At 41.1% G+C, this 26,052-nt stretch overlaps 3 protein-coding genes across 5 annotated transcripts; all 3 read right to left on the bottom strand.

The window, feature by feature from the left end:
- Positions 1-8,410: 8,410 nt before the first annotated feature.
- LOC115752864 (CST complex subunit TEN1) lies at positions 8,411-10,035 on the bottom strand. Its single transcript, XM_030691266.2, has 3 exons — positions 9,878-10,035; positions 8,928-9,081; positions 8,411-8,821 (listed from the first exon to the last, which is right to left on the bottom strand). The coding sequence occupies exons 1-3, from the start codon at positions 9,985-9,987 to the stop codon at positions 8,702-8,704; spliced, it is 384 nt and encodes a 127-aa protein (XP_030547126.1). The 5' UTR covers positions 9,988-10,035; the 3' UTR covers positions 8,411-8,701.
- Positions 10,036-10,381: 346 nt separating this feature from the next.
- Positions 10,382-19,935, bottom strand: LOC115752834 (phospholipase D zeta 1-like). Its single transcript, XM_048281440.1, is given in 21 exon segments — positions 10,382-10,886; positions 10,970-11,031; positions 11,115-11,180; positions 11,328-11,459; positions 11,573-11,674; positions 12,038-12,235; positions 12,315-12,461; positions 13,210-13,320; positions 13,426-13,581; positions 13,583-13,954; positions 14,034-14,190; positions 14,387-14,536; positions 14,610-14,749; positions 15,386-15,502; positions 15,585-15,827; positions 16,552-16,743; positions 17,353-17,520; positions 17,886-18,027; positions 18,109-18,224; positions 18,352-18,453; positions 19,229-19,935. Coding segments are annotated over 21 exon segments (3,336 nt in total). The 5' UTR covers positions 19,442-19,935; the 3' UTR covers positions 10,382-10,636.
- A 353-nt stretch (positions 19,936-20,288) lies between these two features.
- LOC115752863 lies at positions 20,289-24,526 on the bottom strand. 3 transcript variants are annotated; one of them, XR_004016808.2, is made up of 9 exons: positions 24,157-24,526; positions 23,904-23,970; positions 23,764-23,803; positions 23,358-23,490; positions 22,997-23,068; positions 21,797-21,877; positions 21,540-21,601; positions 21,310-21,457; positions 20,289-20,665 (listed from the first exon to the last, which is right to left on the bottom strand). XR_004016808.2 is itself a non-coding variant. In XM_030691264.1 (8 exons), the coding sequence occupies exons 1-8, from the start codon at positions 24,457-24,459 to the stop codon at positions 21,391-21,393; spliced, it is 825 nt and encodes a 274-aa protein (XP_030547124.1). In that variant the 5' UTR covers positions 24,460-24,526; the 3' UTR covers positions 21,115-21,390. The 3 variants fall into 3 exon arrangements, 1 of the variants encoding a protein (XP_030547124.1); XR_004016806.2 differs by having other exon boundaries at positions 20,290-20,668; XM_030691264.1 differs by lacking the exon at positions 20,289-20,665 and having other exon boundaries at positions 21,115-21,457.
- Between the last annotated feature and the right edge of the window lie 1,526 nt (positions 24,527-26,052).

Here is a 26,052-nt window from a genome sequence, read left to right as displayed (position 1 = left end):
AATGATTGCCGGACGGGATTTAAATAAATTTTTTTTTGGGTCGGTCCACAAAAGGAGGCGCGTGAAATTTCCTCTGGTCTTATCATTATAAAAAAATTTATTTTATTAAGGTTCTGGATTTTCCTATTGGTCGATGAGGTCGTGTTGGACATTCCACCAATGCCTGCGCATTTCTAAATTCGACATTGACCGGTAAAAGTTGTTCATCCGTACCTTAATTAAAACAAAGATAATAATACATGATATAAATATATGTGCATCATATGAATTAGACAATATGTGGATGGAGTCAATGGGGTCTGCTGCCCATGCAATCTTATCACCTCGAGTTTGGAGACAAGATATTGCCAAAAAAATACTTAGCAACATAAAAAAAAAAAAAAATCAAAGAAATTGATAACATATTTATATAAATAATCTATCGACATTATCAATATAGTGTTTTGATTCATTAAAGAAAAAGCTTCAAAAGTACTTCTAGAATAGGAATCCGTTTGATTGCGCGACTTTATTTTTTCTACTTTCGGATCTTTTTTTTTTTTTGTTGCTCCATGTGTAGTTTCGGAGTTACTTGAAAAAGTTACAAAAAAGAAGAAGAGAAAATCGCTTCTCTCCGAAAGTTGAAAAAACTCATAAGTAGGAATAGGAAAATCAATTTTTGATCAGAAGTTGATTTCTCTAGCAAAAATATTGCCGTGCGGTGTGCGCTCTAAACCGCTCATCACAAAGGGAAGAGTGGTGCGGGGCAGGGCTGGGGGGTAGTGGTGGTAGCAGCGGCGGTGGCGGTGGCGGTGGTGGCAAGGGGAATGTGGTCCCATTCACCTTATATAATTAAAACTTGTTGAATGTCATGGACTGAATAGTGATGCAGAAATTGACTAACTAAGATCCACCGTTTTTGTTGGTGGGGGTGGGTAATGAGATCCAAAGTTATTATACTTTGAAAAGTAGGCCCTACGATGCATGGGTATTCAATAACAATTTATTTAGGAGAAAACTAAAGTTATTACTAACCGAGACGGACACGAGACACAAACATTAAATAGTAATTCCGTGAAAAAAAGAATGGACGAACCGGCCATCATCACTCCCCTCTGCATGTTACTGTAAGAATTTCACATCCATTACATAAAGAGAGAGAGAGAGAGAGAGAGTCCCTGCGACCTCACCTAGATCAACGATCAAGAAAGGTTCTCTCACACCAGACATGACACGAATTGTTCGGATGCAGTTTGCTCGCGCGACGCGAATCGAGCCGTGATCATATTTCGTCGGCTACTAGGTTTGGTGGTGACACAGATTAGACTAAGAAAGAAGACGAAAGAAAAAATTAATTTGGTGGGGGGACCAAAAGGAGTGAAGAGGCTCGTGACCTGACCTGGTGGTCTCTGGAAGTCCACCTGGATTTTGGTGCGGATTCCGACATCCGCATCATCTGTACACGAAGTTAGCCGCCGCCTTGGTTGGGACCCAGATTTATTTATTTATTATTTTATTTTTTTGGGCTTTCTTTTTTTTCGAGGCTTAATCAGAAGCTGTCGGCACAACGGTAAATCTCGACCTTTCTAAATTAAGAAATGTGGCGGTGATCATTTTCGTTTCTATGCTAACGCTAACTTTTACCCAACGGAAACTTGTGTCATGCTCCAAGACTTCTGTACATCTCATGGCTCGGTCGGACCGTACATCGTCGATTCGCCTCGCCACGCGCAGGTGAGCTCGGATGGTTCGGACTGATCGAGCTCTGACTAGGGATCGGGTCGCGAATGGGGCGGTGAGAAGGGGGCTGACTAGCCCCTCAATACGATTACGCTCCATCCTAGCACGAATCCGAGAGGGTCGAAATGGAAATTTTCGCTGTCCATCACCCCGAGGCGTGGAGGAGCAAGTGTCGTCAACATCCAGCACCTCCTGGGGTCAGCCTTTTTCAAACGTGACTCGGAATGGAGACACCGTGCTCCGTGTGTTGAGTGCGCGTGCGGGTCCCGGGCGCATGTGATTCACGTTTTTTTATCCAAGTGAAATACTTTCTAGTGCAAAAAAAAAAAGTACTTTCCAAAAAAATAAAAAAAAATTAATATCTCGAAAAATTCATGAATTGATATAATCGTATCTTCAAGTTAATTTTTGAATTATCAAAAACCTCAAATTGATAAATTCGTGATAAAAGGATTTGGACCGATCGTGATTTGTATATTCTCATGTCCAAAGCAGCGTGATTACGAGTTCCTTAGGTGCTCCCAAAGTATCGCGCGATTATATACCCGCCTAATTTCAGTAATATGCAAATAAGAAAAAATTATCAAAAAAATCTTAAACCTTTTGCAATTGTGTCGATTTAGTCATAAACTTTTTTCTTTAATAAATTGAATCCTAGATCGAAAAAAAAAAAAAATCAATTGCGCTAACTAGACAGTTTATAATAATTTTAAATTTTTTGTTTCTTTTTTATTTTTTATTTCCTTTTTTCCTCCAACCGATCGCTAGACCTTGACGATTAGCCAAGGACGAGGGCAACGAGGTCGACCTTGCCGAACTCTGGCAAAACTCGCTTCGCCGGCCACTAGCACGGGCAAGCCTCGCCGTCCCTGGACAAAGTTGACCCCACCCCACGTGGCATTGGAAGCACGATGACCAGGCGCATGAGTAGTTTACAAGGTGCTCCGTCACCACGTGAAAAAAGCTTTTTCGTACTTATTTCTCTGGACCTTGTGATAAGCATGATCCCATGAATTTTTTGACATTGTTTTTTATTAAAAAGAAGAAGGAGAAGAAGCAGGATGCTTATCTTGACGTATTCCAACACAACGAGAATGGACTATATCAACAACAAAAGGTAAGGATAGCCTGTCCAAAATTAGGTGCATGTGACCTGTTTCCTTATATGCACTAAGATCTCCATAACCATAAAATTTATTAGAGATGAGCAAATGGATTAGACCGGACCGGACCGGCCTAGTTGGTTTGGTCCTTGAGAGGGGGCGGTCCGATCCCCGATCCCAATAAATGGGACTAGTGACTGGGTGGTCCAATCCCCGGTTTCATGATAGATGGGAACGGATCGGATCGCTTAGATAATATATAATTACATATAATTAAAAAAATATTTTTTTTTGAAGAATTAGTTAACCTAATTTTCCTATCTTCTACTTGACACTCACTTCTCTCCTCTCGCTTGACGCTTGCGTTTCGCCTTCGCAACGCAGCCTCTAATCGTGTTTGTTGATGTGCAATCTCCAAACGTGTTTTGTTTTGACTCAATCGGTGTTTTTTCTTTACTATATTATGCAAATCTATGATTTTGTTTGCACTTGGATTCAATGAAGTGCAAGTGCAATCTCACTTTGAACTCGATTCTTTCTAACTCAAGGAGAATGAATCGGGAGCATAATCCCGCTTGAGTTGTTTTAAGTATTTTTCTTTCTAATTTAGACTTTTCTCATTATTTTAGGATTATAAGTACTCATATGATGGTTGTACATGGTCATGTGTATATTTATTAGGTTGGATGGTTAAGATTGGAAGTTATTACTTTAGATCAAATAATTAGATTTCTATAAGTAGTCGGTGTTAGCGATCCCACCGAAACCGGACCAGGACCGGAACGGAACGCCGGTCCCGGGCTAGTATGATCCCCATCCGGTCCCCGGTCTTGAAAATTTGGGGATTGGGATTACCGATCCAGTCCCCGGTTCCACACTAGGATCAGACCGGCCTTGACCATGCACACTTCTAAAATTTATCTTCACACATCCCATGATTCGGGACACATATCTCCTCCCCATTTAAAATCAACGGTCCAATATTGATACGATTGCAACCAAATTTGATTAAATTTATTAATCACGACCTGCGCATCGTCCATCAAAATTTATTAATGCTTGATGTAAAATAAAAGAAGATAGAGCATCGCCTCGCAGATATTTTAAGATGCCAATGCGTCACATACCGATGTTTATTAGGTACGTAATAAGGGTACTACACAAATAATCAAGTGATTCCATTCGGTACACTTGGAATTTTGTGGATTGATCAAATGCGTTTGTAAGATTCGTGTCGCACGTGATTTTTCTCTCTTTTTTTGGGTTAATACTTTGAAAATTTCAAAACCGATACATGATGACAAGTTTATCCTAGATTGATTTTTTTTTTTGGTAAAAGTAAGTAATTAATTAACTTTAACCAATGCGCAACTATACAAAGGAGGGAAAACCCGACACTACAAAAATGGGTTTATCCTAGATTGATTTCGTCTCGCGAAAATGTCCTAAACTTGTACAATCATAACATATATACGCCGTACTAATCACCGTCTTGCAAAAAAAAAAAAAGTGTTACCCCTGATCCAAATTCACTCTCAGTTATCATCTCGCACGATATCTTGATGACACCCATACATGCCAACACACGTGGCAGACAATTGCAAGGCAGATCTGATGTGGAGAATGATGAATTGGACGTGAAAAATCCACGTGTGTTAGAAGGCAGAATTAGGAAGTCGGGAGTACCTATTCGAGTTTTTTTTTTTTTTTGAGGTGAAATTCAATTTAAGGTAAATGTTTCATGAGGGCACAGATTTGAGATTTTTTATAAGACGAAAACTTATGTGTCACGAGATATTGGCTCGAAATTTTTAGCTCGTCGAATGGGATAGATATGCCACGGAGGTACCATTTTTGGAACTTTTAAGAGCATAAACATACACGCGTATGCGCCTACATTACAAATATATCTTTTGATTTAGATATAAACGGTAATAGCAATAAAACACATGGGCATGGCAATAAATATAATACGTTGAACCATATATCATATGACCTTATCTTCGACTTTATAAATTTAATGGAACCCTCTTGTCAAGCCTACGTGGCTTCACCTGATTGGCGGGCGTTGTTATACCAAGCTACGCGAACAACGACCATATGACTATATAATACACGAAAGATTAAAAAAATCTCAGGGGAGTAATTATGGAATAATGATTGCGGGACGGATTTAAATAAATTATTGGGTCGGTCCACGAAAGGAGGCGCGTGCAATTTCTATTATTGTGAATAATTATCATTAAGGAAATTATTTTATAACGGCTCTCAAATTTCGTATTGGGTGAGGACCGAGGAGGTCATGTTAGACATTCCACCAACCCCTGTGCGTTTCTAATTCGACACCGACTGGTAAACGTTGTTCATCCATACCTTAATAAAGCATATAATAATGCGCGAATAGACATGCGATCCTACTTATAAAGAGATTAGGGAGTGAAATGCTAATATTACACGTGCGAGATGCCATGCAATGCCGGGTATGTGTGAGAATCTTGATCATCTTATCACTTCGAGTTTGGAGACGAGACATCGCTAAAAATACTTAGCAACATTAACCCAAAAAATAATTGATATTATATATATTCATCGACATTATCAATACGATGTTTCGATCCGTTAAAGAAATGAACTGACTAAGTAAACTGTTCATCGCAAGGAAAAAGGTGCTCCTATATATATATTGTTGAATCATAGTCATACAGATATTGACTAATTAAGATCCATATATTGTTGAATCATGGTCATATAGAAATTGACTAATTAAGATCCACCCTTTTTGTTGACGGGGGTCGGCAGCGAGATCCAAAGTTTATGCTACTTTAAATAGGCCCTACGATGCATAGGCATTGAATAACAACTTATTAAAGAGAAATTCGAAATTGTTAATAGTCGAGAGACACAAGAAATGAACATTAAACATGATTTCGTAGAAAAAAAAGAGAGGATGAACCGGCGGTAATTGCTCCCCTCTGCATATTATCATAAGAATCTCACATCCATTAGAGAAAGGGATGAACAAGATGGATCGACCAAATAAAAAATCGCCCGAACCAGCCAATTTCGTTCGACTCCCAATTCCATGAAATTGAACCCGGTAATTTTCGATATGGTTCCCAATTCTAAGGAAGAATTGTGCCCCCGATACGAGAATTTTTTCTATTTTTTTATTTCTTAAATATTAATCTAATAATTCATCAGTTATTTTTTTATTTATTTTTATATATAAACCTAATTTTCATTCGTTTATTAAAACAGAAGTCGGTATTGTTCACCTCTACTAATAATTTACCAGTTTCATTAGACCGTTCCAAAACCGATCACCCTCATAGGGAGGGCCATAATTCTGGCAATCTTGCTCAGATCAACGGTCGGAAAAGTCTCTCACACGAGACATGGCCGTAACTAGGGCGACCCGACAGGAGTTGTTCGGTCGTAGTTTGCTAGCGAGGTGAATTAGGCCAATCACTCTGGCGGTCACACGCATTAAATTGAGAAAGAAAATCAAAGTTGGTGGGGGCCAGAAGGAGTCAAGAGGCTAATGGTCTGGCCGTCCCCGCAAGTCCACCTGGATGACGGTGCGGATGCGGATTGCGACATTCGCATCACCTCTGTACACGAAGCTAGCCCCGATTATTGTGGGGCCCAGATTTAATCTTTTAATTTTTTTTAAAATTTTTGTCGACTTTATTTCTTCGAGGCTTAATGAGAAGCTGTCGGTACAACAGTAACCTTGACCTTTCTAAACTAAGAAATGTGGTGGTGGTGATCGTTCTAGTTTCCACGTTAACGTTACCTTTACCCAAACGGAAACTAGTGGAATGCTCCGAGACTCTTTGTACATGTCATTGCTACATCCTTCTATTTGCCTCGTGCCGCCGATGTGGGTTCGGAGGGATCGAGCTTGGATCGGGGATCGGGTCGCGACCGGGGCGGTGAGAAGGGTGCCGACTCGCCCTTGATAAGATTACGCTCCGTCCTGGCATGAATCTGAGAGGGTGAAATAGGAATTTTAGCGTCCCTCTCCTCCCCCACAGCCGTAGAGGAGCAAGCGTCGTCAACATCCAGCAGCTGGGGGTCAGCCTTTTTCAAAATGTGAACTCGGAATGAAGACACCGTGCTCCGTGTGCGTGTGTGTGTCCCAATCGCGTGTGATTCACGAATCTGATCCAAGTCAAGTACTTTCAAAAAAAAAATTAAAAAAATTAATATCACGAAAAAATCACAAAGTGATATATTCGTGATAAATGTACCTTAATTAATTTTTAGGTCATAAAAAATTTCAAACCGATACACTCATATCGTATTTATTATACAATAAGCTTTCATCAAATTTTACGGTGAGATCGCTGAACTAGATGACACGCGACAAGAACTCAATTGACATGGAAGTCCACGTGAAAATCAGCATAAGTTTGAGGTGAAATTGTCATAAGTGTAGTGTTTTGAGAATTTCAGCAATCCAAAAATTAAACTATGGTGAATTTATCACAAGTGTGTTGGTTTGAAGTTTTTGATCACCCAAAAATTATTTTGGAAATAAATTTAATACAGATGTACCGGTTCATTTTTTTTTCTTGGTATACACACCAATTTAAAACAAAAATAAAGAAAATTGGAAAAGCCAAAAACAACTGTGAGAGAGAGAGAGAGAGAGAGAGAGAGAGAGAGAGAGGAGAAGAAGAAGATTGTAGCCAACCACGACCACACGATGGTCGCCGGTCGACGAAAGTCGGTGCGAAAGGTGGCGTCTTCAGATGGGGCCCAAAGGGCGTCAAGCCACTCACGGTCGCGGAGGGAACAAGTCAAGACGAACGGCCAATGAAGTTCCGACACGTAATCCTGGCCAACAATCCCATGTGGGGCGGTGCACCGGAAGCGACAGCGAACGATCAGCTTTATTTTCCACGATTAGGTGCGAGAAAATGGAAGTACTTCCATCTCCTCCGAGCACGAGCACTGGCACTGGCACTGCCTAACGGCCCACCCCCCACCAATCTCCTAAGGTCAGGACGACATTGAAGACTTCAATGTATGATGGGAACAGCCAATCGAGATGGGCGTTGAAATCTCATGTAATCTCACCGAGAAAGCTAGCTAAGGATTTGGCGCGCGGTGTGCGATCTGCCGACAGCGACCCCCCTTAGGCGCCCTCATCGCACCGAGCCTAATTGGAAGGACGACGACGGGATCGCTCGGTGGATCCGAATCTGGTGGGGGGATTGGGTTGTGTAGTAAATCAGATTTAGATGAGGGAGTTGTGTAGGTTTGTGCCACTCTAGGCACTCACGCCCTGACTCGTACAACCGGGTTTAAAGGTTCGTGTAGTGCCCCCCTCCCCGCCCGACATAGATTCAAATGAATATACCCTCTTGGGACATGCTACGGCAAACCCAAGATTAAAGGTTTGTTTGCAACCGGGCCGCTTCATCGAAAACTGATTCGCAAATAGAGCATGCTTGTTTGAGTTAAAGAATTTTCCGCAGATTAGTTGTCTGAATTTTCACTCATTTGGTCATCATCTTCTTGGTCGTGTCTCCCTACCGAAGTCGTTTCTTGGCATGCTAATGCCTACCTCAAGAAGATCAGAGGGGGTAAGCGGGGAAGCTGTAAGCCCATTTACACACAACGATTCAATGTGGCAACAATAAGAACAACCCGCGTTCAGCAGCAAAATTCATCCTCCATGTTGTTCGGTTTAGATCACCGTCACTTCCAGCTTCCATCACTTACAACGAATTAATCGGTCCGCGCACTAACATAATCCCAACCGCCGTCTCTGTCGACGATGCCAAGGAGTCTTGGAATAGCCTCGGGGTTGTTTGCCTTTGTATCTTTCCCGAAATAACTTCTGAAGATCCTCTCAGTAACAACGCGTGTCAAGTTGATCGATACCTCGTGCGTTCAACCTGAAACTGTCTAACAAGCTGCAAAGACTGATGGTACAGGTCTAGGTCAAGGCCGTCGACGTTCCTACCCACTCGTGCCTGCAACAACGCCTGAAAAGCAATAAAACATTTTAACCTGGACGCCAATACCATCATGCACAACCCGCTCTCACCCATTTGCCGGCAAAGCTCAAATCATAACAATGAAAGATCTCACCTCATTATCAGGTTGAATCCGGAGTTCGCCGATGAACTGGTAGATCGAGCCAACACGAAAGCTAAGGTCCCTCAGATGCTGCGTGTCTATCTTCAGACTAGCATCTCTATCAACAATAATCGCTACCGTCGTCTCCACGGAATACTCTTGTAACCTCAAGTGAAAAGCAGATATCAGTCCCCCGATAAACCACCACAACTTTCCGAAAGGAGAAACTGGTGAACAATAGAAGCAAAAGATGCGCAGATGATTGACGGCATACAATCCAATCGACAATGTCTAGACGATTCTCCGGTAGGAACTACCGATAAATGAAGGACAACAAACGGACAACTGATCCAAAAGCATTTCCCCGACCTTGCATCGGCTGGACCCCTTTTGATTCCTAAAAGGTCAGGGACGATCGCTTCATCCCGGTTCAAAATAGGATCAGCCACATTCACAAGTAATCGAGACAAAATCAATACCCAGGAAAGTGTCTAATCCAAGCTCATTACAGGCCTTGCCATGTGCAATGCAGCATCAGTCAACATTTTTTTTTTTTAGGGGCCATCACAAACATTGGAAGTTCATCACCAGCGAAGCCCGCGGAATCTAACACGATCGAAATTCCAAACAATGGAATGTTGACGACAAATTCGGAACTCTAGTCTAGTTCTCCAAGTATATGAGAGCCGTCACTCCGGAGCCCGGCTTTACAGCCACATCATCGAACCTGGACCAATGGAGAAGAACTACCAATATGCAAACCCTAGATCCCACGGGCACCATTGTCAGAGATTCTACGTCTGTTAGGGTTTCTCGTGCCAAATATCCCCTCGCCAAAAGCGAAACCAGGGGAGCAATGGGGAATGAAAATGCCGAGTACATGGACGAAAATGACGGGGGAGAGAAATGCACACCGATTCACGCTTCAATAGATTAAGGAGGAGGAGGACATGACAGCGTACTTGCCGAGGACGCGAAGAGAAGCCCCGTCGGCGAAGAGCGGAGAAGGCGGACGGAGGTCCTTCAGCGAAACCGGAGCTCCGGATTCGACGGCGGAGCCCGAAGACGCCATCTTCGCGCGGCAGAAATGACGCTCGGTGCTCTCTCCCTCTCGGATCTAGTCAATGACGTCGAACAGCGGCCCAAATCATTCCCGGTTTACACTTGCAGGGCGGGCAGATGCGACTGGGCTCTCGGCCCACCATCAATCCGAGAGCCCTTGTGACTGGGCCTCCAGGCCCACCATCAATCCGGGCCTCTGGGCCCATCACCCATACGATGGCCCTCCTTGTGGCTGGGCCTCTCTCTCAGGTTATGTCCCCCGAGATGAAGATCAAGAACAGAATTTGAGAGAAGAACAGGAAGTGGGCCTCATAAGCAGCAATGGCAATCTCATGTTCAATGGGAGTCAATAGTTTATACAGATGCACAAACTCTCAATCTTGTGCATTTTTAATCGAAAAGAATTGAATAAGTTAGTTGCTATTGGTACAAAGCTTTGAATCACAGCCAATGCGGCATTTGGTTAGACTCGTCGTCTCCGACTCCGACTCCATGTTAGTGTACGCTCCCCCATCTTTTTCCTTCCCTCCATTTTTTTTTTTTGTTTTTTGGCTTTTGTAATTTCCTATACAATTGCGTGGACTCCTATCATGATCTAACTATCGAGTGTGTATGAATACGAATGTTTCCGTGTCCTACAGCTACTGTGATTCGTTGCTTTAATGAAACACTTGCGGCGATGCATAGAACTCGCCCTCTATCAACATCGGCCTCAGATCTTCTTGGCACATGAACTCCAGTGGGAAGGTGACGAGAAGTCCCCTGACCGATTTCAGTCTCTCCATCGGGTCTGTCTCTTTAGCATCTTTGTCGTTGGTGTTCTCCAGCTTCTCGGGTGCTATTCCTAGATCGATGGTGGTGAGCCCGGCCTTGTCTTTCCAGTGGGCCATGCTGTGTCTCAATGATGCTCTGTGGCACGGTTAATGTTAGACGAATGAAAGCTTGACTTAAGGAGGAAGGAATGAGGAGAAGGCTCTCAGGCTGCATCATACCTTGACCGGATGTTATCATTAGGGATGCAAGCAAACACATCGTCATAAATTTTGGAGTTCGCCTGCAGAAGGATGATACAATCAATTCATTGCAAAGTCCAACCTGGACCAGCGACCAGACGTGTTTTGCTCAAACTTGCCGTACCTTTGCAGTTGCCAACCACAAGTCCCTGTACGTTGCATCGGCAACGGGATCCTCTATTTGGTGGATCTGCGAGAATTGTATGCCGGAAGTCACTATTAGATAGATGGTCTTGGCATACTAGGATCTAGGCAAAATATTGTCAATTGAGGGAAAACGTTGCAATATAATGTATAGAGCATCGAGAGTCTTAATCATGTGTTTTGGATCACAAACCTCTCCAGGATGAAGTCCTAAGTGTTCCGACCATAGCGAACACCTGAGACTATGAGAAAACTTTCCCGCCTTCCACGGCTCTCCATTAATAGACGACTCCACAAACTCCTTATCTTCAATTATTACCCCAATCTGAGAAGAGCAGCATCATTAATCTCCAAGCAGAACAAGATGGAAGAAGCACTGTAGAATCTAAGCGCAATGAATTGGAGAACTTGAAGAGTGAAATAGAGCTAGCACATTACCTCGGAGTCTCTTGATCCTAGTAAACTCCTATCATTGATATTTGAGGATCCAATAAAGGAAACCCGATCATCTATAATCATGACTTTACTGTGCACATACACCTGCAACGAACGATCCACAAGAACATACTTAAACAATTTAACTTCATTCTGTCAGACAAATCGACATTCTACGAAGTTTGGGCTAATGGTTAGAAACATCTACTTAGCAATATCTTCAAGATAATAACGACACTCAAAACTCATTCTCATGGGACACATTACTATATCAAGTAACACCGCCTTCGATTGGACCTCAACACCCTCTCTGAACTAGCTATCATCTACCTAATATGTAACTGCTTGTTGGTTCAAGGACAATAAGTTAATGGCCATTATGTGCTGCCCACAGAATAATTTTTGGGACAACTAGAATAAGAACTAGGACCTCATAATGGATATAAGCAAGACGCTCCAAATAGATACCTGACTTGTTGCCACGGGGCCACGATCAGAAAGTCTACCATAAGATCGTAGACCATAAAAGGAAATATAGTCTTGTGTCTTATCACCAAGCGCTTCTTTGAGATTGTGCAATATCGAGGTCTTTCCTCTGCTAATGGTTCGATATTGCCAATGCATAATTGCTCTAACTGTAGCTGCTCCACCATCATCAATGCCTCCCTGTTATCGAGTGTCGTTAAGGGAAGAAAGGTCACTCTCGTGTTCATCTTAATTAGAGAACTAATCCAAAAATAAGTACCTGAAAGCCAGGTAAAAGAGGTAGGACAATGATAACACGGAAACTTGTTCTCTCTTTGTGTGCTTGCAAAATGCGCTTGTATAATGCGTCAAGGACACGATTCTGTATAGTCTCATCCCTTGCAAGACCTGATATGAAAAATTGATTCTGGAAGCAAGCAACAAGTCATCACTAAGAGTTGCCATTTTAACATTAAAAGAGCAAAATTAAGTCGCACATATCCAAGGAAAGAAAGAATCTCAATGTTCAAGAAATAAAATTACATAATTGTTGAGACCACCTCCTCAGGTTAAACAACTCATTTTGTTGCAGAGGCTGAAGGCTTATTTTGGCCATTTTTTTGTAGAAATGTCCTAATTGTCTGATCGTTTCATCTCCTGGCTAACTAAAGTCTGTATTGCTTGGGTTCCTCACTGTCAGTTAAAGCCATAAACCAGCAGCATTCATTTTTCTGGTTGGTCGTCTCTTTCAAAATCTTTAAAAGATGAAACATGGCATGTAAAAACGGATGTCCCACTCCAGGCTAGGCGCAGCTTCAGAGCACACTACGTAAAATACATGATTCGACCAATGGTTAATGGACATGGACTTGTCATCATATGTTTCAATAAACGCACAAATTTTTCCGTTGAAGGACCAAGAAAAGCACCTTCCCTCCATGCCTAACTAGCAGCATAATTTGGTTCTTTACATGGCAAAAGAATTCAATATAGCGGTAGTAGTTGCAAGTGATTCCAAAACATTTTGAAGAAAAATCTGTAGTTCAAATGGTCTATCTTTCAAAAGAAGAATGAGAAAATAAGCCCAAACAACAGGGGATCACAAGTATATCCATTGCAGATCCTGTAGAAGATGTCAAATCATAGAAAATACTCAGTTACTTTATGGTCGTTACCTCTATGTAAACAAAGTGCTCTGCTCTCTCGATAAGAGAACAGCAAGCCTTGTGAATACTCTCTTCTGTTTGGCTTGTTCCCGCTGACCATTGGCTTGCACTCCTGACAACCTACATATGGCAAGAGTTTTCCTTATAGAAATGCTAGCATCATGCCTAAAACTCAGGCAATAACCACAATTCTGGAATTTTAAAAGGTCAATGATGAATGTCTACCTGACATCGACAACTGACACGTGGACCAACTTGTCCATGTCCAATTGTCAAATCATTGTCACCCTCGTCTGAAGCCTCCTGCTGCTCATCCACAAGTCTCCTGCTAAATTGTGCAACCTCGGGCAGATTTTCTCTTTCACAATCGAGGCAATCAACTGTCACCAACAAAACCCTTCAACTGAGTATCCTTAACAGAATCGTCAACTTTGAACTTCAGGAAAGTAAGTAAAAGACCTTCACAAGACACAGATGGTTTGAGATGATGATCGTGGTGTGCATGGGGGCCATTTGGCTTATGGTCAAGATCAAAACTGCTTTGCGGATCAGCTTCTTGTGGTAGAAGTAACGGGATAGCATCCAGTGGTGACTCTGCGGAAAAGGAGTTATGCCTGCTATGGCCTTGGTGGTTTTCTTCTGCATTTGTACTTTTGATGTTAATCTCGCTGCTTCTTCCCATATAATGAGGAAGGACCATATAATGGCGAGGCATGAGTAACGGGATTGTCTGCTCATTTGGAGCTTTGTTTCTCTGGAAAATGAACAAGATTTAATTATATGATATATTCATGGAGTGAGTGCCATAAAGTTGAGTGAAAGTATCAAGGGACCTTGGCATGGTTCCAGCGCTGGACAAAGTGCCTAGCAACATCTCGGCAAGGTGGCCCCCAGAGAGCACATTGGACATCATGCCATGGCATGCGGGGATATTTTTCTCGCTCCAGCTCATCCATCATTGTGTCTTCCCAGGAATCTGGTTCAGATTCTCTACCCAGACATCAGTAGAGTACTACCATTAGATAAGCATATGGGAAGATGCAACGATAAACTTGTTTGTGTTAGGTTTTTATCATGAATTTCTTACTGATTCATCTATTGCTTTCTTGAACCAATCGCAATTTGAACATATTTCATACTGTAGCTTATTTCACCCAATAAAAAGTGGAAAAAGAAAACTGAGTACCTGGGATTGTAATAATCCTTTCCCGGCCATATGGAAGCAGGGCAATCGCCCACTTTATGATCAATGGTGTCATAACGGCCAAAGCATAGATCTAGTCCTCCAAGAAAGCAGACTTGGTAGTCGACAATGACAAGTTTTTCATGGTGTGACCTGACCGGACAAGATTATTCATCATCTGTTTGAACTGCAGTTGTATCAGTATGAGCTATCCACAATTGCTTACCATAGATAAACTCCAGTAGACAAGTGATCAGGATATCGCAGCACCTTCACATTCTCATGGATGTCAAGGAGCTTCTTTTTACTGTACATGCTGTTGATTTTTAAAGCAATAGACACCTCCTTATAAAGAAGGACGTAAATCTGCAGGATCAAGAGAGAGAATTACTAGGTGGTCTATTGAGAGTAGTAACAGGTAATCTGAGAGAAGGACAACAAGCAAGGAGAAGTATCTGTCTACGTCATATAGAGGTAAGAGGCAAAGGCCTTATATCTGGCCTCTGCTGTTTGATACAGATGGGCTACTTATTTTATTTTTATTTTTTTTGGTAAATAGATGGGCTACTTATTAAACCAAATGAAAGTAGATGTGAAATTATTTGAGCTTATGGAACCAACATTAGCGGTAAACATGGCTTAAAAACCTACTATTCATGTGAAAAAAGAAAAGATAGAATATATATTTAAGAACTCCGAGAGAAATATTGAAACTATCTAGTCTAGCTCTTTCCCACTATTCGTGGTGAATCTGATATTATGGACTCCCAAACACAAAATGTGGACAAAAAGGGAAAACCAAAAAAATAATCTGAAAAGATGATAGCACAATCAATTCAATTTCGAGATACTCTTTTGGGGATAGAGTTGGATCCATAGAAGATGAAATACTTCGTATGGAGATATAAAGTAACGTTAAAAAAATCTCACTAAAAGGTGAAGAAAAGCCAAAACCGCAAGAGAATGAGTTATGACAGAGGACAGGTTTTTCTGCATCTTCACCTGAACTCCTTGCTTAGCCTTTGCTTCTAGTAATGTATCGAGCCTGGAGGAAGGATGTTTGTCGAAAGGACGTCTCAGATACAATTCAGGGCAAAGCCACCACCCAGTAATGAATATCTGCAAATATGTACCTTATCATTTCAGCATAAGAAGATGAAAATTCTAGTCTGTTAAAGCTATGTATGACGAAATGAACAACCTCAGACTTAGCATCCTCTATTGCAGAAGCAACCGCTTCAAAAGCTGCATCCCCATCTATAAACCGCTGAACCTGACTTCCATCTTCATTTAGACCCCTAGGAGGAGCAAAGGAACCATAGGAATGGGGATGACACCAACCTTCTGGAGGCTTTAGAGCAGCATCATTAATGGCAGAAATCCAACCTCTGACTTTACCGGAACTCGTTGTCCGTAAGTTTATGGACCGATTTCCACATGAAACCTTTTGATGTTTCAAAACCCTTGTAAATATAATATATAATTGCCAGAAAACAATAAAAAAGCAACAAAAGCCCAATAATCACTTGTAACATTATTAGGAGATGTAAAAAACTGACGATGATTACAATGGCAACCCTCTAGATGCAATCAACCTGCCCATAATATGTGTCTCACTGCAACAGAAAAATCTCATATACTAAAAAAAGTGAAAAAGTAAAATTATCCATCTGGTAGATATGTGCTCTTAGTTTCATCAATGCCGCTAGGTGAAGTTTTACTGAAGCAGAATGACAATTTGATAATATCTATCTTTCTGCATTCATTTATTAACTACCTCCATCTGGAAGTGACATAATTTTGGATTGGTAAAGGTATTGTATATATGGTCTAAATGGAGCGTACTAGACTCCCTCATTCAGCTCAGAATGGACCTGGAAACTGGAAAAGTGGACAGTAAACTTCTACCAAACTAATTTATCTTGTCAACGCCCATACAATAGCTGGTTTGAGCTTCTTGATTTATCCATGGTGCCATATACATATGGACGTATCCAAGCACACAATCTCTCTCCTCCTCTCTCTCTCTCTCTCTCACTCACACGCGCGCTCATGCGCGTGAACACAACTGTGTGAAACAAATAAGACTGATAAAAATTTCTTGGCCTGGTGTACTTCCCAGGCCAGATTTTCCACAAACAAAAGAAAGCTGCAAATTCCTACTTTACCTTGAAACCATAGTATAGAGGATTTCGTTCATTTGTCTGATCAGCCAAGGATAACCAAGAACTTCCTTTTGTATCAGAACTTTCCTTTCCTCGAGTGACTGGTAGTACATCAAAGACGAGTATATCCAAGGGTTCTGTGTCAAGTGGATCTTCCAGAAATGCCAAAAATCCAGGTTTTAGAACAGCCCACACCTACAACAATCAGATGAGACAATGATTTCACGTGAAGTATGCAAAAAGAGAGTGAAATAGTCTAATTGCATGGACAACAGCAAGAAAAGGCATAAAAATGTAGACCTAAAAATTGCAAGAGCTCCAAATTACCCAAGTCCATTAGCAATATAAATTGATAATAAAATAAAGTAGATTAATGGAGCATCTGAATGTTGACCTTTTGCAACAAATTTTCATTGGTAATCTTCTGCTTTCTTATCATATAGGTATTTTGTAAAATTCATGACACTACTACAAAGCGAACATATTTAATTGAACTTATATTTATCGAGAAAAGACTGTACATGAATAAGAGATCACAAAACAGAAGGCAACACCAAATCAGAACGAAAGGCAACTCAACTGCTGTTTCTATTCTGTGAGCCAAGACACTTGACCATAACATAAAAAACTTATAGTTTAGTTGTAATCAAGCACAGGTCACAGACATTTTGAAGGTCTAGTAAGTGTTGAATAGTTCAATAAATATCCAATGACCCTCCAAAAATAGATAAAAAGATCAATCTGAGATATCATCTCAAAGACAAAACTGAACCACCTAAGTTTCAAATTTAAGGAATTAAATACCTTTTGCCAGTTGCTGCAACAGCCAAACCACTGACAAGGCCAGCAACTTATTTCTGTGTTGTCCTTTGAGAGTTGCGGTAAATGCTTCACCATTACATAACCTTCTTTCAACTTTGGACCATACTCCGACAAAAATGACAACTTGGAGACCTCCAAAAATTTGCAAACCTGAAAAAATTCAGAAAAGCATGACGCAATATATGGTAGGAAGAGTCAATACAATGCAGGAGGGCATACTTTTCAGCTTTTATTTTGGTTACATAGTATGATCTGTGAAAAAATTAAATATCGAATAAATTCATATATATGCTAAATAAGATTAGTGTACAAAGATATTTTGGGAAACAAAAATGAAGAGCTTCCTGATGCAATATGAAAAAAATAGAGAGTTGTAATCATCTGCACTAAACAATGCCAATTCTTCTCGACCACTCCAACTCAAGCAATTATGCATTGCAAAAGGAAAGGACATAGAAAGAACAGTTACACATTGGCGTTCAGTAATATAACTGCGGATATGGTAATCTGCTCACCTCTCGAGAATTTACGATATCCAAGTTCCCCAGAAAGTGGTTCAAATAATTCTGCATGGCCACCTTTGCACTGTCTGAAACTGTCTGCTGCCTCCCCAGTGATGGGCGTATGATAGGCAAAACAGCTTTTGACGGAACATCCCTATGTATCAAACTATGTTGTAAGGACCAAGATTTCCAATGCAAGGGAATGGTGATAAGATGCAAGAGCAGAATGGCTCACCTTGCTTTAGACCTCTCTTCAGTATTTAGAGGTACAGCTCCATCATCGGGTTCATCATCATCTGGCACCACAGCCATCTGGTCTACGATGCCTAAGCTTTGAAGCCATTCTTTAACCTTGCAAAAGAATCTTTTAATTAGAATTTGACAGATCAAAAGGGTAATAATAAGCCTTGGACATAATCTAACAAAACAGAACAAAAGATAAGGGAAATAGAAGAAGACTAATGATGTAATTGAGCACCTGTTCTTGCTTCTCATAAAATTCCTCAATAAGAGCACGCTTCTTCAGGGCGAAATGTAGATAGAGAACTTGTGATGCTTTCTTCCATAAATGCCATTTAAACTGCAAGGACAATTTTGAATCAAACTGGGCATAATTCTCTCAATCATCATATATGTCTAATGTATTATTAAATAAGCAACAGAATCTGACTTTTTTGTTTGGTTAATAAAATTAGCTTGGAATTGATATAAGTACATCAATGGTCCTCCTGTAACTCAGGATTTCTCCTTCAACAGTCTGCATCCAACAGTTACAATAAAGTGGCCTTTGCAAATCAATATCCATTTCCAGGGCGGGCGGGCATCCAATCGTGGCAACTATACACACATCTTTTAATCACTCCAATGCTGCATTCCTCAAGTTCTCAATTCTCATTCCTAAAATCTACAAGTTAGCAAAGTTAGCACTAAGCAAATGCGCAAATTACTTGAAGCTGTTACATTCCCTGAAACATGCATCCAATTAAATTGAACTTTGGTAGAGGACACATGCAAAGATTGCAAAATCTAGTAACACCACATGGATGAATAAGGTACATAAAAACTAAATTAGCATCTTCACCAATGTTTACAATTTTAGACCTAACTCAATCTCGAAGGAAAACATCATGGACGCAAACAGCTGAAACACATGACGCATCAAATGTGATCGTTCTTTCATAATTTTCCCCGAAAAATGCATCGTCTTCGAATACATGACCTCATCCTCCACATTCTCCAGAGCCAAAAATCGCGAAACGAGAAGGGACTACAGACAAAAGCTCGACCGCTACGGAACAAAGTCGTTCCAGATTTCCAATCCGCAATATTAACAAAGATTCGATGGAAAGGATTACCTGTTTGTACTGCAATTCGATTGTGTAGGAGAGGAGCATGGGGCTGAACTCGCCGGTCTCGGGCCGCGAGACGGAGACGATGGTGGCCGCCGGCAGCTCGTCGAAAATCCATTCCGAGTCGAGGCATTGCCGCTGCGACGAGGCACGAGGGATCCCGCCCCTGCCCCCGCCCGCCTCCGACAGTCCTTCGCCGATGAGTCTCTCCGTCAACATTGATCAAACGATTCTGATCGAGTCACCGCCGATTCAGCTTCGCATGTCCCTTTCAATCACTTGCGCGCGCTGGCAGAGAGAGAGGGAGGGAGCGCGCGAGCGAGCGAGAGAGAGCTTTTTGCGGGAGTTGGAGTGTGGGAGAAAGGGAGGTTGGGAGGACGACGTTGGCAGTTTTTATAGTTTGCAGAGAAGGCGCTATTTTTGCAGGGAGGAGGTGGCGATGGTGTGTGATAGCGTTACCTGCGGTGACTCGGGATTTTGGTGAAAACTAGGTCGTTGGGCCAACCGAAACGCAGGGCTAGGCGAGATGCGGACACGTGTCGAGAGAGCAATGGGGTTCCACAGAAGGTCCGATCACCCGCGACATTCATGCGGTAACTTTTTATGGCGAATAGACAAAGCGAGACGTAAACTGGAATGAGTTTTGATTCCGTATATTTTATTCGCATCTAGTCAGAAGACTCGGAACCCCCACGCTGTCCCAACTGACAGCCCAGTGAAAGTACAACTCTACCCCTCCCCCAATCCTCAAATTCCCCCCAAAGCCTTTGGGTTTTTGGGGGCAAAAGCCCAAAATTGGTCCCAAAACAATGTGGTTTGCTTACAAGCAATGTCCAACGTTGCCTTGAGAAAACAGGTGAAGTCGATGATTGTCTACAGCAAAATTTCAAGCACTGTACTGCTTGTGTAAGTTCAATGAAAGGGTCAAATCAAGTAGGCCCCTCAAAGTCAATTTTCCAAAAAGGGGCTATTTCGGTCATTTCAACCCAACCCACCCCTCAAAATGGGAAGTCCATCTCAGCATATCTGTCCCAGGATCATTTCAAGAATATCCTGGTTTTTTCGGTGCTTGGAGCTGAGAATATGCTGCAAAAGCAAATGATTGCTGCCTCTTAAAATAACAAAGATGGCTGCTATTATATTAAACCAACCACTGCAGGGTCATTAATCAGCACAAGTTATCAAGAGAATCTACCAAAGACCTCTGTTGGTTGGAGGATGCTTTTGTACTCCCCAACTCCAATAGGATAACAGGTCAAGACACATGCAACTCTTGCTCTGTCCAGCATCAGAAGTTTTGTCTATGCATGGCTGCTTCGACCCGCTCGTGCGAATAAAAATTGTGAAAAGACTTAGTAAGAGCCATGTGCATGCGGCACTCTGAGGACAATTACCCTGGAGACTTTTGTCGAACATCTTGGAACAAAGCTCCTTTAGAGGATGCTGCAAGGTAAAACAAGTAAGATCGCTGTTATGCACCAATGGGAAGTTTGACACGATAGAGGCATATATTGACACCAACTTAATTCAACAGAGGGGAAGCTCGGTGCTTGTTCGTCATATTACTTGTTTCCATCAAACTTTATATGTATTAAGCCGTTTAACTTTGATAATTTGACTTTTTCTAACTTGACGTTTGAGAAAAGATCGAATGGTACTCCAAAGCCAAACAAGATAAGCTTTATTGACAATGAAGATTCCAACTCATCGCATTAAGAGCAAAGAAAATCAGCCAATTTAGGTTTTCATGTGCAGGGTGCCGATGTAGCATTTATGTGACATGGACGGCTCTTTCGTAAATGACGTCATAATATGCTAAGAATATTTGGGCAATATAAGGCATCATTCTCATAGTTATCATCAGATTGCCTAGCTCAATTTGGAAAGGAAGCTTTGGACACACATGTGATCATTTCTCCAGCGATAACTGAGTCCGCTAAATAAGCTTGTCAGACTCTCCAAAGATCCAAGCTTGAGGTAGTCATGACAACTAAGCAATCTCCCATTCAAATAAAAATGAGGAGAAGAATCGTAGAAGGTATGATGAATAGTTAAATAAGTTAATCTTTGTACTACTAAATACTCGCATGTACCAGTAAAGCTGAGCGCCCAAAAATCAGATATGCAAGCTTCTAACTCATTCTAACTGACCCTCGGCAATGCGATGTTTAAGTGGAACTCCAATCTCTGCAAAGACAGTGTACCTTGGCCAGCGAAGCCATGTAATCATCTGACCTGAAACAAGCCACAAGCGAGTTTGATATTCTGATGGATTTGTCACAAATCAATTATCAAACTGCATATCTTCCAATCTTACCTTTCTCCATAAGGGGACTGACACGCAGCAATGATATAATGTTTAGCCCCTTCTGGCTTGTTCTGTAATGTCAAAGCATTTTCATGATTTCAGTTGCATAAGAGAAGATGAACAGCTGGAGTATTCGGCTAGTGATTTAGTGGTGATCCAAGAACCTCTTAAAGCAAAAGCGTGATGATATTTTCGCGAAAGAGGGTCTTCCTCTAAAGGTTGAGGACCAACTAATTGCATAAAGATTCCACGAGTTGAGAGCAAACCTCAGCTTCATAGTAAAGGCCAGCATACAAAGAAGCATAGAAGTACTCACTGTCCCGTCCGTTCAGAAATCCAGCGACAAGCTACAACAGAATCAAATAACTAAGATGAATTTCGCGAAGAAATGTTACTGCTTGAAGGCATCAGGTATGACTGCAAAAGGCACTAAGGATCACATAATATTTTCTCGCCTGGCTTAAATTATACCCCCTGGTCCCTATTCCATCTATAAACACTCCCATTTTGCTATGGACTTATCAGCAGCAAGCGGTCGTGAAGAAGTTAATTTCGAATTGCAACAGGCGGAGTAATATGACTTCCACGTAACATGAGAAAATAACAAACACATGAGAGCATGCACGTTTTGAAAAGATTGGAGAATGTTATTCTATTAGGTAACAGTAAAAGATTTCAATGTCCACTCATTCTCCTAAACTCACTTAGCAATTGAACTGAGAAATGTCAGAGTTAGTTTCAACAATTTTTTCTTTATTTTTTCAATTATCTGGTTCAGCCCTCCAAGCAGGTACATTTTAGTAGTTTCAAGCATCAACTTCAATTCTGCTTCTGCGACTTCAACTGACTCTGCATTTATTTTCAGATAGAGGCAACAGTAAGTTCCAACTTTCCGTTCAGGACATTCAGTATCAAAAGATCTAATTAGGGAATACTATAAAGAAGATCCGGAAAGAACATGTGCATACACCATTCCAATAAGTGGAAGAGCTCGGAAGCATGCAATAGAATAACCAGAGTGCTCACCAATTGATAATCTTTAACCCTCACAAATTTAGACAATACTAGGTCCTAAAAGAAGGTAGAATCTTGATTATCTCATAACATCAGTTCAAGCCCCTCAGAAATGAGCAAAGGAACTAAGATATACAGGACCTCGGCTATCAACCAGAATTAGAGAAAATCTCCACACCAATTTATCCCTGAGAAACAGAAACCAAATCTTTAGAAATTATAGAAGCCAAGATTGAGTTAAATAAAATGTCAAGGGGAAAGGACAAACAGTGTTCGTACAGGAGATCCTCTGAAAGGCATATTCCTAAATTCAACAAAGAAGCTAAAGAAACAGAAAGAGAGTAACTGTTTCCGCATAGATCTTTCCAAAGAAGCAAAGAGATGCAATCAAAACATCCTAAAATCTTAGGCAAATAATTTCAGTTCCGTAAAAAGAAATTCGACTCGAGCACCTTTTCTGGATCTCCCCCGTCTTTAAAAAGGTTATATGCCTCCCGCATTACAGGTCGTGGATCCTTCCCCACCTACAATCATATATAGAGTTTTATTGTACATTTGTTGTGTGGGAATTACTTTTCCAGAAAAGTAAAAGCAAGTAGAAAGCCACTATAATATTGCAAGAGGTACCATAAGCATGTTTTTTGTACACCCAATCTGAAAGCATGAGGTCAAACACCCAAAATTCAATGCAATAGCTAAACTATCAATGACGAGTAACATTCTTAGTCAGGCCCACTGGAAGAGTTAGCTTATGCAGCACCTTTTCAACATCACGATTTTACTACACTTGCTGGACCAAGAAAAGGCACTTACTTCAAGAAATCTTTTCCTTGCTTCATCCACTCCATACAGTTGAGCCTCAGAAAGAAAGCACCATATTGACTCCTCCGTGTCATTTGGATTTTGCGCAACATCTATTCTGAACTGCTCCGCACCTCCTTCGAACCTTTATAAGAAGTAAACAGAAACTAAGAATCAGACTATTCTTACGTCCTAAATTCAACAAGCACCATTAGCCTCATTTGAATTTCCACAAAGATGGTGGGAGAAAATAGAACAGAAATTGAGAGAGATCACATGAAAACTGAAGGGCACAGGAATTCCAAGTGTATTAGCGAAAAACTACTTCGACAAGCATTCACGGGCAGAGGTAATAGGTGGACCAGGATCAGTAAGTACGCAAACAAAACACACAAGCCGATAAAGTATCATTTATTACCTATCGAGATAGTAAAGTGACAGCCCTCTTTGCCAAAGATCTAAATACACCGAAGGAAGTACTCCAGTTATGCACAAAAACATCATGACATTAGCAAGTAAAACTTGCAGAGCACTTTTCACGAAATTCGACCAACTTACATGCCTTTTGACGAGGATCCAGCTCTATCGCTTTATCAAATTCTAGCAAAGAACCAACGACGTCACCCTACAGGAAATCAAAGAAAGATTAAGCCCTTCAGACGACAGCATATAGTGAGAAATCACTATGCCAACGCCCTAATCAACCTATGATATCCACTACCACTGTGCTATGCAACGTCGAACAGAGCAAGCATGCCGAAACAGAGACATTATTGGAAAACACAAGAACCCAGCATTGAAAATGGAAAACCTGTCTGAAGAGCAGCATTCCCCGTCGAACAGCGAGAACCGCTTCGCGCGCATTGTTGCCTCCTCCTCCTCCTCCTCCGGTGAGAGCCTCCCAAATGCCCGAAACTGAAGGAAGCAACAACCTTCGAGACACGGTCGTGGTGGGGTCCTGGCGATGGTGAATAACGGTCGAGGAGACGGAGCTAAAAGAGCGTGAGAGCTTGGGGGTTTTGGGCGCGGTGATGGGAAGTGACGAGGGAGATGAAGGGTTGAAGAAGTAGGAGGATTGGAGGACTGCGGGTTTGAGTCCGTTGACTGACGCCATGGATTCAGAGAGAGCGAAGATTGCTCCGATGGCTTCTCGGTGGGGTTGACCAAAGATAAGGCGCCAAAAAAACCAGGGCTATTGAGATTTTCTGTGTTTATTTACGGGGAAATTTCAAATAATGTTTCGAAATTGATATTATTTTAAATAAGAATTTAAAGTAATTAAATAAGGGTTCAAAAGGTTAAAATCGTCTCAAATAAATATTTGAAGTGTCCATGATCAATTCAAATAAGAGTCTGACCTCGCCAATCGATCAAAATGGCATTTTTATTAAAACACCATTTTGATCTAAGTTTTAGTTAAATTAAGTTAAAATTTGACAACAACAAAAAAACAACACAGGCCACCTGCTGGCCCTCGCAAGAACCGGGAGAGGGCGAGGGTCATCGGCCACAGGCGGGAGGGTAGGCCGCCCTCCCGCCTGTATTTCCATTTTTTTTCAAAAGAATAGAAAAGAGAAAAAAAATCAAAATAAATGACAAAAATACCGCCATTATCGGGGACCATGCCTTTTTTTACACTAATATGACCACCTCACGCCTTTATTTGAATTAATATCCACTTTAAGCCCTTCTTTAAAATAAATATGGCACTTCATGCATTTATTATTTCGAGCCATTTTTTTGAGAAAATGAGTACTTCGAGCCCTCATTTAGAAATTTTCCCTTTATTTATTTATCTCGAGACAATACTAAAAATAATCCGGACGCATGAATTTCAAATCTATCCCCCGAACTTCAATTTTGTGCAATTTGATCCTTGTGCTCTTTGGATCGAAACGCGAATTGATTTGTTAATTTGATGGGAACAGCCATAAAGCTATTTCATAGAACAGCGAAAAAGATAAAGGAAAATTAATTGTTGAAGATGGCGTTCGTTTATTTTAGTGTTTTTTAACATGATAGAGTGAATAAATCTCTCACCAGCTGATCGAAAACTATTGAACTTGATTGATGTCCGCGCTACAACAGTCACGCTTTTACTAAATCTCTACCCCTGTTTTATCCCCCAAAATCCACCTACGTCCATTCTCAACATCAAATTTCCGACGGCTAATCTTCATTTTGACCCAAAATCGTCCCGCTTTTATCACAATTTCAACTTCAAAAGGGCAAGGATTTAGCGAAGCATATCGCCGAGCATACTTTTCCTTTTCATTAAAACAAAAGGCACCAGAGAAATTAATGGGCAAAATAACACTAGAAATGTCAAAATTTACGTACGACACTCACTTTTGGTGGTAAAATTTTTCGCAGACTTACTTAAGTGCCAAATCGGAGAAAAAACGATCACGTAAGTGTTAACGGCTAGAGATTCCGATCAAGGCGATCACGTGACATTTATTTTCAAAATTTTAATATTATGGGGCAAATTTATTTAAAAAATAGTCTACATGGTAATTTTTTTTAAAAAAATTCAGTCCTCATGGACAATTAAACTTAAAAATAAGCTAATTTTTTAAAAAAAACTAAATTAAATTTTAAAATAAGCTAAAAAAAATAGAAAAATGAGACTTGCACAACCCTTGCCGCTGCCCTTCCACCATCACCAATGGTTGGTGAGGATCGTTGGGCCTTGGCCGGTGGTTGG

Source organism: Rhodamnia argentea, chromosome 1 (genome assembly GCF_020921035.1).
Source record: "Rhodamnia argentea isolate NSW1041297 chromosome 1, ASM2092103v1, whole genome shotgun sequence".
Classification (NCBI taxonomy): Eukaryota; Viridiplantae; Streptophyta; class Magnoliopsida; order Myrtales; family Myrtaceae; genus Rhodamnia; species Rhodamnia argentea.
This window is presented reverse-complemented; position numbering and strand designations above follow the sequence as displayed.

Excerpts from the sequence above, each read along its gene's own strand:
- LOC115752864 (XM_030691266.2), bottom strand. The coding sequence starts at position 9,987 with ATGGCGTCTTCGGGCTCCGCCGTCGAATCCGGAGCTCCGGTTTCGCTG. Across the intron at positions 9,082-9,877 it reads TCTCTTCGCGTCCTCGGCAA|GTTACAAGAGTATTCCGTGG; the intron begins GTACGCTGTCAT and ends TTTTCACTTGAG. Across the intron at positions 8,822-8,927 it reads GGATTCAACCTGATAATGAG|GCGTTGTTGCAGGCACGAGT; the intron begins GTGAGATCTTTC and ends ATTGCTTTTCAG.
- LOC115752863 (XM_030691264.1), bottom strand. The coding sequence starts at position 24,459 with ATGGCGTCAGTCAACGGACTCAAACCCGCAGTCCTCCAATCCTCCTAC. Across the intron at positions 23,971-24,156 it reads GAATGCTGCTCTTCAGACAG|GGTGACGTCGTTGGTTCTTT; the intron begins GTTTTCCATTTT and ends GATTTCCTGTAG. Across the intron at positions 21,878-22,996 it reads ACGGGGGAGATCCAGAAAAG|CTTGTCGCTGGATTTCTGAA; the intron begins GTGCTCGAGTCG and ends ATTCTGTTGTAG.